Here is a 13,324-nt window from a genome sequence, read left to right on the forward strand (position 1 = left end):
TGTTTTTACTTGACACTTATCATGATCACGTGAGTTAGTAAATTTAAAAACCAAGTTTTGACATATAATCTCGTTTAATTGTTAAACTTAAACCATAATTTTAATTTGTAAAGATAAACCATAATTCTTATTTATCATTTATATACCCAAACCAACAAATAACCTGATTTAATTGTAAAATTAAAGTTTAAACCTTAATCCTTTTCTGTAAACAAACACCGCCATATATTCTTGTTAATTATAAATTTTAAATCTCTATCTTATTAATAAACCAAATTGACATAACTGAAATTAGATTATTTGTTTAATTTTATTAATAATTTTTAAATATAATTCTTTATAATATTTATTTTATATATTTCCTTCTTCGATAGGGTTAATAATATTTCTATTTTATCCAAATATTAACAAAATTAGTTATGCCACGTGTCAACATCTTAAAGTTTATAATTGACACGTGTCACGATCTTGTTAATGGCTGACTTTGAAAACCAAGGTTTATATAATAAGATATCCAAATATCTATAATGGTTATGGTATCACCGATATATATGAATTTAATCATTCTACACCAAATTGTTAACTTTGAAATATCTAGAAAAATTAAAATGAAAAAGAAGTATATAAAAAATGAGCTTATTTTGACCAAAATATAACTATGACCAAATATCATAAATTAAATGTTTATCGATAAATTAAATGTACATAATTATATAGTTATAATAATAATAAAAAGATATCGGAGGAATATATGTGAGAACTCATACAGACCTTTAATTTTTGAATATTTGGACATGATATGCACTGCATCGATTGTGATATTAAGAATTAATAACGATATTGAACTAGTAATCGGTTACGAAATTGAGTTGTTAGCAATAGTCGTATTGTTTACTAGTTTTAAAAATGTGATTTCTAGAAAATCAGATAAATAAAATTGCGTTGTTTTTCTCGAAGTTTCAAAGAAAAACTGAAGAAGAGCTATTCAATAATAAAACTTAGGAGAACTGATCGTAACAGAAAATTCATTAGTAAGAATTTAAAGTTACAAACAAGTTCTATCCAAATGAGAACATAAATGTAGGACTTGATTCTGCACTTTTAAAAAATTTCCTTCCTAGTGACATTATTATGAAAATCATCATAATATTGAATAATATTGACATTTTATAGAATTTAAAAAATAAATCAATTGAATAATACTAGAACTTACTGAATTTATAAAATACAAAATTGTATAAAAACATATTTTTTGAAATTTTCTTTTGAAATCTCTCTAGTTCTTTACTAGAATCATATATTTTGAAAGTTTCCTTGAAATCTCTCAAATTTTTGCGTCGGTCATCGTTGTTGATGGTAAAACCCTTTTTTGTCGAACTATGGTGTTGTTTAGTGATGTTAAAGTGGGTAAACCCACCCCATTTAAACCCACTCCATTTAAAACCCACCCCATTTAGACCCAAACCCATTTAGACCCATTTAAATTTAAACCTCAGTTATCCACTCCATTTAACCCCATTTAAGTTTCTGTTATCCATTTAGCCTAATTTAGACCCATATAACATTGTTTTGTTGTAAATTTACTATATACTAAGAATTGTTTAATTAATTATTTTAAATTACTAATATTGATTAATTTACTGAAATTGATTGATTAATGATCATATAAAATTATTTTGTTAAAAAATAATATAATTTAGATTATTCTCTATTATTTTTACCACAATTCTCTATTAATCCTTTTAATATATAGGAATAACAATGGCAGAGAAAATATACTTTAATGTACCAGAGAAAAATTAGAATACAAAAAGCAATGAAGTTCCAAAGACTCAAGCCAAAATCATTACTTCGGTATGAGATAATCTTCACGATTTCAAAGATCATGTGGCAGAAAATTTGTTATATACATTATATATAATATCTTTAATAGTTTTACATGATATGCATTGATCAAATAGAAAATTTGTAAAAGGAAAAACAAAAACTATTTTGTTTCTTTTGTAAATAGCTAAGCTTTTTACCGATTCAGATTCTATTTGTAAAACTATTCAAGATTATATATATATATATATATATATATATATATATATATATATTTTTATTTTTTATATATATTTTTCCTAGACAAATTATATTTATAACAAATTTCCTGCCACATGATCCTTGAGATCACCAATGACAACACCATTGTTCAAAAAAAAAAAAAAGAGTATTACCATCAACAAAGATGACTGACATAAAGAACATGAGAGATTTCAAATAAACTTTTAAAATATATGATTTCGTTCAGTAAACAAAGAATTAAAAACTACATTATAAATAGTCATAATTTATCAGATAATTCTCTTGAGCTAAAGATTAACATATGAGAAATAATCGAAGAGAAAAGTTTAATGTTCAAGGTCTTCAGCTTCCGTGGAGAAAAGACCAAAGAAGGGATTGGTAACCGCAGAGTTCAGCTGAAACGCAGCGTCTCGAAGCCGGTTAACGTCTAAGTCGCGGTTCGGTAGAGACAAGAACTCAGATCCTTCATCTCTCTTGAATCCACACAGCTCCATGAACTCAATACCTTCTTTATATCTCCCAACTCTCTCATGGAACAAGCGGTTCGTTACACGGATTCTTCTATATCTTTCTTCACCTGGCTTCTTGGCTGCGTTACTCACAATCATCAGAAGCGTTTCAAATGCCTTCCTAGTGATTCTTGAATCTTCATTCTATTATAACAACATCAACAAACAAGATTACATATGGCTCTCTTGGTTCTTGCCATTTTCTTGATAAGACTGTGTTTATTAATTACCTTATGGTTTCGTCTTAATGACCTTAAACATTCTCTCATCTCCTCTGCTTTCGAGACTAGGGTTGATGTCGACATTGATATCCTCTGTTATTAATATTAACGTTAAGGGAAAATATGATCACATTCTTCATAGTTGTTAAGTCACAATAGAACAAGGTAGATTTGTGTACCTTAGGGTCAAGTGGAGCAACATCATTTGATGTCGAAGCAGATTCTGTTTCGACTGATAATCGCGGTCGAACTCTTCGCTTTCTCTCCAGCTAAACAGATACATTAATCCAAAAACTTGGTTTTCTATTTGAGTGTACAAAAAGATATCAAGATTTGTCACCTTGTCTGCATTAACTTTAAGCATAATTTTCTCCCTTGCTTTTTTCTCCTCATCTTTCTCAGCTTTCCTCAAAGCTATATTCCTGTTTTTTTTTGAAGTATCCAACATTGTTTATATCAAATTCAAAGAGACAATGTGAGAAACAAAGCTCTTGTTCTCGCATACCGTTTTCGTTCGTTTTCTTCCGCGGTTCGCTTTGTCTCCATCATCTCTTTCCCTGCTCGATTCCTTTCCTGCAAGAGAGTTAGAGCTGGTAAGTCTTCTTTGTGTAGATAGTGTGTGATGCAAGTAATTCCTTTGTACCTTTTGTCTTTCTCTTTCACGTTTAGTCTCTTCTTCTTCTCTTAGTTTACGAGCTTGTTCCCTAAGAAGACATGAACAGTGAAGTCATTTGTCCTTATAAAGTTTAAGAAACATATGTTCAATAGGAGACTTACTTACATTAGTTCTTTAGCTCTTTCCTGAGAAGTTTCTACTGTATCATCAGTTGGATTTGGAGACTCAATCTCAATGTTAAATTCCACCTGCACGAACACGTCTTTATTCAAAAGTTTCATTGGAAGCTAACGAAAAAGAAACAAAGATGAATACATACCAAAGGCATTTTATCAAACTGTGAATCACTTTCATGATCTATGATCCAAATCACAGCTTCTTGAAGATTAGAGTTACCTGGAGATGAAGAGAGAGACAAAATATGGTTGATCCATGACATGATTCTTGGAATGTTTTTAAAGTGGTTTTAACATACCAGAGTGATGCAGACCCCAGGCTGCCCGGGCCATCGAGAATCCCATATCTTCAAGCTCCTTTAGCAGTCCACGATTAACCTCAAATGCAACATTTTCTATTTTACCAAAAACACATCAAGAACAGCTTACAAAAGAGACAAGATCCCACAAAACAAAAGAACCATGATCTGATCTGATATTCACCTGTTTCTGCTGCCATGTTCCAAAGATCTCAAGTATTTCTTGAACTCCGAATTGATGAAAGAAGACGATGCACGTATGGTATTTGTGTAGTATGTTGAAGTATTAAAAATTGATTAGATTCTTTATCTAAAACTGTAATGCAAACAACATCTTTTTTTTTTTTTTTTTACTTACGTTTCCTCCAAGTTTCCAACTCTTTTATTCTATTCAAAACTTGTAACAGAAGCAACAGAGCTTTTATTCCTTTCATTTCCATCCTTAAGCTTCAGCTAACAAGAAAATAAAACAGTGAATTATAATTGAAGTGTCTTATTAAATCCTTAATTTTTGTGTATTAAAATTTTTGTTTTGTTTTTCAAATATAAGATATTTACATTTTAAAATTAAAAATGATTGTGTTATTGTCAAACCCTCTAATCTTGAAAGAAGCTTTCTTTAGGTTTATTTTCGCATCATATAAATAGATCCTTCTTTCTTCGTATTCTCCCTAGAGCCGGCTCTATGCACAAGCTCATGAAGCATGAGTTTGTGGCCATCAAACTTCCAAAAGTGTACTATTGTGGAAACTGTTTATTGGGCTTGTGGCCTTTATATTTTGTGTGACGGCTCTGAATTTCTCCAAAATGTATTTGTAGTATTCTTCGTCATAAAATCTTCCTCGTATTCATCGTCATAAAATCTTCCTCGTAGTTTCCGTCATAAAATCTTCCTCGTTTTCTCCATCATAAAACCTTCCTCGTTTTCTCAGATGGAATAGTTTTTATTCTCCGTTAGTTCATTTCTTCACCATCTCATCGATTGATTCTTTTTCATTTGACTCTGTTATTATTCTCATCATCTCATTGTAAAGGTATGAGCTCACTCTCTCTAATTCCCTTATATATACATATATTCATAGTAATAGTGATGCTATAATTGATTTTCCAATTTTAAAATACAGAACTGTACTGGTTTAAGTTTTGAATCTTATATTCACCTGATTTTTCAAAATACAAAGTAACATAACTTTAATGAGGAATATCATGTAACACCTCTATTAATTCTTTTTTATGACTACATGATAGAGGAGATTTTGGAGAAAGTGAACTATGTCGACGGTAAGATCAGATATTACCGATGACGGCAACTCTAGTGTCAACTCTAGCATCAATAATGGAGGAGAAGTAATCGATCAAAAAGAGAAGAGAATCGTACTCAAAACAAGATATCATTATCGGGTTAGGAAAATTAGAAACTGCTTTTGTTTTTTTTTCTCAAGATTACTATAATATTTTGATATTGTGAAAACTGAAACTAGTAAAATTTTAGGATGATACTGTGAGATACTTCAAGATGAACAGAAACAAGCAGTTTGAAAAACTCATGAAGTGTTACTGTGCGCTTCAAAGTCTTGATTTCGACAACACTGTTTTCTTCTCCTATGGTCGTCGTCTCAGTCCTGAACAAACACCTAATGAGGTAAATTGATCTCAATTTTGTTTTCATGTTTCTTGTTCTAAAGATAAAATCATAATTCATGGTTTATAATTTGATATAATCTTTTGATATTTTCTTATGCAGCTTGATATGAAGAATGGAGATGAAATTGAAGCATTAATTGATTAGGTGTTCTAAAAGATTGGATTCGTGACAGATATTGTTACAATGATCTATGATGGTTTTTTTGCTTATACTACTAGTCTTGTATTGGTGGTTGAATTTATAATTGATTATGAGATTTGTTTCATTTGAGATGAGAAGAGAATAATAAGAAAGACAAGTTTATATTTGTTATCATTGACTTAGCTGTTTGGTGGAGTTAGACAAATAATACTCTCTCCATTGTATAATAGATGATTTATGAGCAAATGTATACAAATTAAGAAATCATTTAAGCTTTGTTTATTTCTAAGGAAAAGCATCATTAAATATCTATTTAAATAAAATTATACCAATGAAAAAAAATATGCAGAATATAACTTGATAAAAACAATAAAACAATATTTAATTTTGCATAGAATTGTGAGAAAAATCATCTATTTTAAAAGAAAAAAAAAACCTAAAAGATCATCTATATAAGAACGGGTTCAAGAAATAATTTTGATGATCACAAAGGTGTTATGTGGTATGTTCTGCATGATTTAACCGCCTTTATCTTAGTAAGATTGAATATTATACATGAAAATAGCATAATTCTTTTTATTTGGTGTGTATAAATTGCAAACACTTAAGCTTTTTTTTTTTTTTTTTTGTTTGGGCAAAGTTGCAAACACTTAAGCTTTTGAACACATAAAAAAAACCTCAAGATATTGATATATTATATAGAGATTTTGGCAAAATTATACTAAGACAAAAAAAACAAAATTAAATTTGTAACTATTCTAACCATATATCTATCATATTCTCTATATAAACTACAATATATACAATTTTACCCCTTATCTAATATCACTACCACCACCCTCTACGACGACCACCACCACCTAACCACTGGCCACCACCACCACCACCCTACCACCGGCCATCACCACCACCACCCTACCACCGGCCGCCACCACCACCTCCGACCAACACCACCATGCACCTCCGCCGCCACCACCATCCTCGGCCATCACCACCAACCTCCGATCCGGACACCACCACCACTCTACCATCGGCCGCCTCCGCTGCCACCGTCTCTGACCACCACCACCATCACCCTATCTCCGGCGACCACCACCACCACTCTATCACCGGCCACCACCACTGCCTTCGGCTGCCACTATCTACGGCCGCCACCATTGCCTCCGGCTGCCACTATCTCCGGCCGCCACCATTGCCTCCGGCTGCCACCACCACCACCATCCTATCTCCAGCGGCCACCACCATCTCTGACCACCATCCTAACCTTATCTCCGGTGGCAATCACCACCACCTCCGATCACCACCATCTACCTCCGGCCACACCACCTCCAGCCACCATCACTAGCACCATTACCACTAAATCAACACCAAAATGGTAATTTTCACAACCCTCTCATGTTATTCTCTTAATTGTTTTAAATAATCTGTTATATTCTTCACATGTTTTTTTTTTTTGTTTTGGTTAGTTAGCGAATTGCCCCATTATTTTTGATCAATTTTTTTGTTTGAACTGCACTATATTTATTTTATATTGAATAGTAAATATAACAGGACAATCTCTTTCTTTGCAGGAGAACTGTTTTTTTATCAGCCTTCCATTCAAGGCCATTGTATATGGAGTATATACGTTACCAAGGTCCAGAGTAATAAGTGAATATGCTTTTTAATTTTATTTTCTGAAAGCATAATTTTCTGGATGTTTTTTTTTCTATTATTAATGTTTTGAACATATATGATTGGTGTGACAGTCTAGCTCAACCCATTATTTCAACTAGCTATTTTGGTTCAACGTGTGATTGATTGCAAACTAAGATAAGAGAAAGTTCACAAATTAGATACGAAGAGCAAGGTTGAATAGAAAGAATCATATAAACCAAAATGAACAATCTGAAGAATATGTTTTTTTTTACATGAATTACCACTAGAGATCGAACCGTATGTGTTACATATATATGTGATATGCAACTGATGCATCCCTACGATTCTCATCTAACATAACAAAAAATTAATAATAATAAAAATAAAAAATTAAGAGAGACAAATGTCAAGAGTTTGATGGTTTTTGGGTAGTGTTGGACCTGGGCCTCAACAAGAAAAGACCCATTTTCACAGCCCGTTATATAGTAGGAGTCTTTTGGCTTGGTGGGCCGAAGTAGAGGCGTTCCGGCCCATTAGGAGGAAGCAGAGGAGATCGAGGAGGAAGTTGAGAGGAAAGTGGAATTCGGAGTGCTGAGATATCGTTGGAGGTTGCAACTTTTGTGTATGGTGTGTGTGTGTTTGGATTAGGGTTCTCGAGTCAAGAAAAATAAAGGCCACAATTCACAAGTATTGCATAAGGTTATTTGAAGTTGGTGACTCTGTTATACAATAAGAGTGTTTTTAAAAAACAAGATTAGTATGAGCTTTCTAGAAAGAAAAAAAAATATATTTTTTCTGAAATTTTCAAGTGGCCCTATTGAGAAAGAAATTCATGTTGTATTATGTTTTTTTTTAGGTGGAGATTCAATAAAAGTTTATCTAAAAAAAGGAATTTTTTTTTGTCAAATTTAAAATAAATTATATTTGTTTCCAAGAAAATAATATTTGGTCAAATTTAAAATAAATTATATTTGTTTCCAAAAAAAAAAATTTTGGTCAAATCTAAAATAAATTATATTTGTTACCAAAAAAAAAATGGTCAAATTTAAAATATATTATATTTGTTTCCAAAAAATATATTCAATATTCATGTTCTGAGGCTTCTCGTGCACAAGCACAAGTGAGCACAACCACATGTAAGTTTCATGACCACCGGCGATATCGTCTCGATACTCTCAGCTATGTCGTCGTCCCTAACGAAGAAGAGGAAGTGGCCGACGACAACGAAGACGAAGAAACGTAGTGAGCATCTCGAGAGACCGTCGCTTCCATATGATCTGGTCGTGAGCATCTTAGCCCGCGTCTCGAGATCGTATTACACAAAGCTCTCCTTAGTCTCCAAAAGCTTCAGATCGATCCTTGCTTCACCGGAGCTTTACCAAACCCGAACCCTCTTAGGTCGTACCGAGACTTTTCTCTATGTGTGCTTACGCTTCCCTGATGAAGCTAACCCTCGCTGGTTCACCCTCTACCGCAAGAAACCTAATCAAACCCTAACCAAGAAGAAGAAGAAGAAGAAGACGAAGAAAGAGGATTCAAGTGCTCATGTTTTGGCTCCAACGCCAGTTCTCGACTCTCCTGATGAGGAATGGTTAAGTATTGTCGCTGTTGGTTCTTATCTTTACGCCATTACCGCAGCCAACAAAGATTCTCCATGCTCTAACGTTTGGTTCCTCGACTGTCGAACTCACACTTGGCTTGAAGCTCCAAGAATGCGACTGGCTCACACCAATACTGACTTTGATGGGAAAATGTATTTGGCAGGTAGCTCTGAGAGTCCAGATTCTTTGAACTGTGTTGAAGTGTACAACACCGAGACTCAAGCTTGGAACACCGTGCCGTCCAGAAAACAAATAATGGAATTCCAAAATATGGAAGGAAAGATTTACATGATCCCTGGTGTAGATATTGCTACTAATGGGGAAATGGCTTTAAAGCCAAATGGTTTGTTATGGGAACTGGTAAGTTTGGTTACTCTATTGGGTTCTGTTTGTGTGATAGATAACGTAGTCTTTTATTATGACCCTCGTGTAAAGTGTATATTGAGTGCACATGAAGACAACGGAGCAGTTTGGAGAAGAGTAGAGGGTTTAGAAGGGCTACCTAAGATTGCTAATTACAGTACTGTTAAGTTAGTGGATTATGGTGGTAAGATGGTTGTTTTGTGGGACAAGTATGTGCCTTCAAGTGGGTATAAGGAGAAGATGATTTGGTGTGCAGAGATTTCGCTTGAGAAACGCAACGATGAAGAGATTTGGGGGAAGCTTGAGTGGTTCGATGCGGTTCTTACAGTCCCTAAGTCTTATAAGTTGGTGTGTGCCAGATCTGCTTCTGTTTGACATGTTTGAATGTAATAGTGAATCTTGTTGTGTGTCACTTTCTTTTCTCTTTTGTTTGTAACTTTGGGATTAATGTTTTGTGGTTTTAGCGTAATGTGATTGACACCACTCGACCTTACCTTGAATATGATCATTTTCGCATGTTTCAAAGGAAAACAACCGCACACGAAATCTTATGACTCTCATAGCCACTGTAAGTCAAATACTTGTCCCACCATAATCAGCCAATTTAACACGAGAACTAGGAAGCCTACGCGAACGCAATCCTTCAAAACTTTGCAATTTCATCCAGAATCTTAACCTTAAGTGGTACTAATCATATGTAGTTTGCATTATAATATAAACTCATAACGACATATATATGTATTCGCTAAGTCCCTCAAGGCAAAGTCGTTTAACACTTAAAAACGCATTGGCAAACAATAGTGTGACGTCCTTTATTCTTGTCCTCTTCCTTTAAAAAACCGTATGCTTTATGCTTCTCGTGACATAAGGCTTGACATTCTTGTAATTTCCATGTCCCTTTTTTGTTATTAAAATAAATACCTTCACAATATTTTATCGGTGCAGACTCTGATCCTCCTGTAATAGATACATAAAATTTTAGTAGTTGTGATTTTATTTTTATTTTGTATATAGAACATAAAATTCAAATAAACTCTTTTTATTCGGCAAAATTGAAAACATTTTTCAGACCAAAAAGAAATAGGAATTTTGAAACATTTATCTAAGCAAACCTAGCACAAGAAAGATGAGAGTAGTTAAAACGGTTAGCGAGATTTGCAAGAATTTCCTCATCTTGAACGATATAAATAACTTTTTTTTGGAGTATAGACAAAATAAAATATTTAAAAAGAAAAATAATAAGTGTACTTATATATACAACATTCAAGCACTTCTAATTTAAGCAATTTACTTAATATAGTTCCGAATTAAAAGTTTTTTGTTTTACGTTATTCCAGTTTTTTTGCTCATTCTATATATATCAGAAAAAATATTGAGTTCACCTCTAGGATGAACCTCTCTTATTAATCACTTTTTAATTAATCAATCAAAATACAATAACATTCAAGCACTTCTAATTTAAGCAATCTACTTAATATAGTTCCGAATTACAAGATTTTTTTTTTTACGTTATTCAAGTTTTTTTGCTCATTCTATATATATCAGAAAAAATCTTGAGTTCACCTCTAGGATGAACCTCTCTTATCCATCCCCTTTTAATTAATCAATCAAAAATACATGCAATAATATGCAATGTCGTACTATATTTTAATAATCAATCAAAAATAAAAGCAGAAAAACAAAATAAATTAAGGAAACAAAATATGTAAATTTTATTGTCAAGGAAATTAGATGTCGGCCTGGGTTTATAAAATAGGGGATATGGTTTATATTTTACAATTAAGTAAAATTATATGTTGGTTTGAGTTTGTAAAAGAATGGTTAGGGTTTAAAGATTAGATTTTACAATTAAAAATCTTATATATATATATATATATAATATATTATATATATATATCAATTTGGTTTATAAAGAAGGATTATATTTTAGATTTTAGAATTAAACAAAAAAAATATATTTCAGTTTGGGTATATAAAAGAGCGGTTAAGATTTTGATTTTAAAATTTAATGAAATTATATGTCGGTTTGGGTTTATTATAAAAAAGAGATTTCTATTTTATAACAAAAAAACTATAAATAATGTTAGGAGTGTACAGTAATAAAAAAATTGGTCTTCCGTGATAATGTTAGATTTTATTAAGATTTTGTTTTCCTTTTCTTAGGTGCGACATATAATTATTGATCCAAAATTAATTTTAATTTTGGTTTTTAATCATTTAAAATGATCTTTTTGTTCAAATAATTTGAATTATTTTAATTAGTTTATTTAGATGACATTAATAATTTTGATTTGTTAATTAAGAGAGCGTGAATAAAACGTGTGAATCCAAAAATCGTTCTTAAAAGCTGAAACCAAAATAATGCTTTCCTCGCTTTAGGTGTAGAAAATTAAATAATTTTTACATTGTTGAGAAATAGTATATATATAATTTTTGTTACTACATAACTGTGTTTTAAATAACTTGATTATGAGCCGGTATGATTCAAAAGTTGCGAACTAAGATTAGGGGATGGTTTGTGACTTCTTAGATACCATAGCTTCAAGGTTGAGGGTCTGATACTGAGCCGGAATGACTCAATGGCTGCAACCTGAGAGCGGGAGAAGTGTATGAGTTGAGAGCAAATAATATATAGGACATGAGTATATTGACTGGATGGAGACGTCATAGGTCGGTCGGAGGATGTGCGGGCGCCATAAGGATAGTAAAAATAAGATAATTGAGAGCAATTGTGGGCTTGTAACAACAACCAGAAACTCTCTTTTAATATATGGAGGATATTGCAAAACTTAAGAAGAAATAGTTGGATATAACATATAAATTAATTTTTATTTCTTTCATAACGTTAAGAGAAAAAGTTATAAAAAGAATAAATATAATATTGAAAGCTCTGACTGCAATGTGGAACAAAAAAAATATATTTTTATTTATAGTTTGTCCATATATACTTTTTGAAAAAAAAGGATGGGTTTAATGTCAAAACCTCTAATCTTGAAAGAAGCTTTCTTTAGGTTAATTTCTGTATAATATAAATACATTTTTCTTCTTCGTATTCTCCATCATAAAATATTCCTTGTATTCTCCATTATAAAATCTCCCTCATATTCTCCGTCATAAAGTGATGAAATCTTCCTCGTATTCTCAGATGGAATAGTTTTTATTTTCCGTTAATTCGATCCTCTTCACCATCTCATCAACTGAATCTTCTTCATTTGACTCTGTTAATATTCTCATCTTCTCATTGTAAAGGCAATATCTCACTCTCTCTAATTCCCTTTTATATATACATATATTTATATTAATGGTGATGATATAATATATCTTCCAATTGGAAAATCTTCTGATTTGCAATTCATCATCTTAGTTAATTTATTTCTATGAAACGCAAGTTAATTTTCTTCTTTAATGTAATTTTTTTCTTATTGTGTATTTATATTAGTTCTGATAGGGTTATAAGTTCTCTATGTCTTCGATTTAGTTTCGATGATTTGGATTTGAGTCGTATTACACAATCATTGTGAATAATATGACTAGTTTTGTATGAAAAATGTGATAATACTGCTGAGCTAGGGAAATCTTTATTTTTCCAAACAAAATAATACATGTAGAGAAAGTTAAACTCGATATAAAACGAGAACCGTATTGGTTTAAGTTTTGAATACAAAGAAACATAACGTTAATGAGGAATATAACATGTAAAACCTCTATTAATTCCTTTTATGACTACAGGGCAGAAGAGAATTTGAAGAAAGTGAACTATGTCGACGACAAGATCAGATATCACCGATGACGCTAACAGTAGCGTCAACAATGGAGGAGGATTATCCAATCAAGAAGAAAAGAGAATTGTACTGAAAACAAGATTTGAGTATCGGGTTAGAAAAAAAAAATCTGCTTTTGTTTTGTTTAATTTCTCAAGATTACTATTATTTTTGATATTGTGAAACTGAAGCTAGTAAAATTCTAGGATGCTAGTGTGATATACTTCAATATGAAAAGAAACATGCGGTTCAAAAAAATCATGAAGTGTTACTATGAGCTTCATAAT

General features: G+C 31.9%; 4 protein-coding genes across 4 annotated transcripts; 3 read left to right on the forward strand and 1 right to left on the reverse strand.

The window, feature by feature from the left end:
• Nucleotides 1-2,320: 2,320 nt before the first annotated feature.
• Nucleotides 2,321-4,016, reverse strand: LOC17875824 (trichohyalin). Its single transcript, XM_006280953.2, is given in 9 exon segments — nt 2,321-2,720; nt 2,807-2,890; nt 2,977-3,066; nt 3,138-3,219; nt 3,303-3,370; nt 3,441-3,501; nt 3,575-3,661; nt 3,733-3,809; nt 3,889-4,016. Coding segments are annotated over 8 exon segments (834 nt in total). The 5' UTR covers nt 3,768-3,809; nt 3,889-4,016; the 3' UTR covers nt 2,321-2,393.
• A 779-nt stretch (nt 4,017-4,795) lies between these two features.
• Nucleotides 4,796-5,852, forward strand: LOC111832159 (small ubiquitin-related modifier 1-like). Its single transcript, XM_023788501.1, has 4 exons — nt 4,796-4,922; nt 5,137-5,289; nt 5,381-5,530; nt 5,633-5,852. The coding sequence occupies exons 2-4, from the start codon at nt 5,161-5,163 to the stop codon at nt 5,675-5,677; spliced, it is 324 nt and encodes a 107-aa protein (XP_023644269.1). The 5' UTR covers nt 4,796-4,922; nt 5,137-5,160; the 3' UTR covers nt 5,678-5,852.
• A 777-nt stretch (nt 5,853-6,629) lies between these two features.
• LOC111829000 (homeobox protein B-H1-like) lies at nt 6,630-7,019 on the forward strand. Its single transcript, XM_023777594.1, has one exon. It carries the CDS (start codon nt 6,630-6,632, stop codon nt 7,017-7,019), a length of 390 nt encoding a protein of 129 aa, XP_023633362.1.
• Nucleotides 7,020-8,457: 1,438 nt separating this feature from the next.
• On the forward strand, nt 8,458-9,749 carry LOC17876902 (F-box/kelch-repeat protein At5g48990). Its single transcript, XM_006281683.2, has one exon. It carries the CDS (start codon nt 8,458-8,460, stop codon nt 9,649-9,651), a length of 1,194 nt encoding a protein of 397 aa, XP_006281745.1. The 3' UTR covers nt 9,652-9,749.
• Nucleotides 9,750-13,324: the final 3,575 nt, after the last annotated feature.

Source organism: Capsella rubella, unplaced genomic scaffold (assembly GCF_000375325.1).
Source record: "Capsella rubella cultivar Monte Gargano unplaced genomic scaffold, Caprub1_0 scaffold_8, whole genome shotgun sequence".
Classification (NCBI taxonomy): domain Eukaryota; kingdom Viridiplantae; phylum Streptophyta; class Magnoliopsida; order Brassicales; family Brassicaceae; genus Capsella; species Capsella rubella.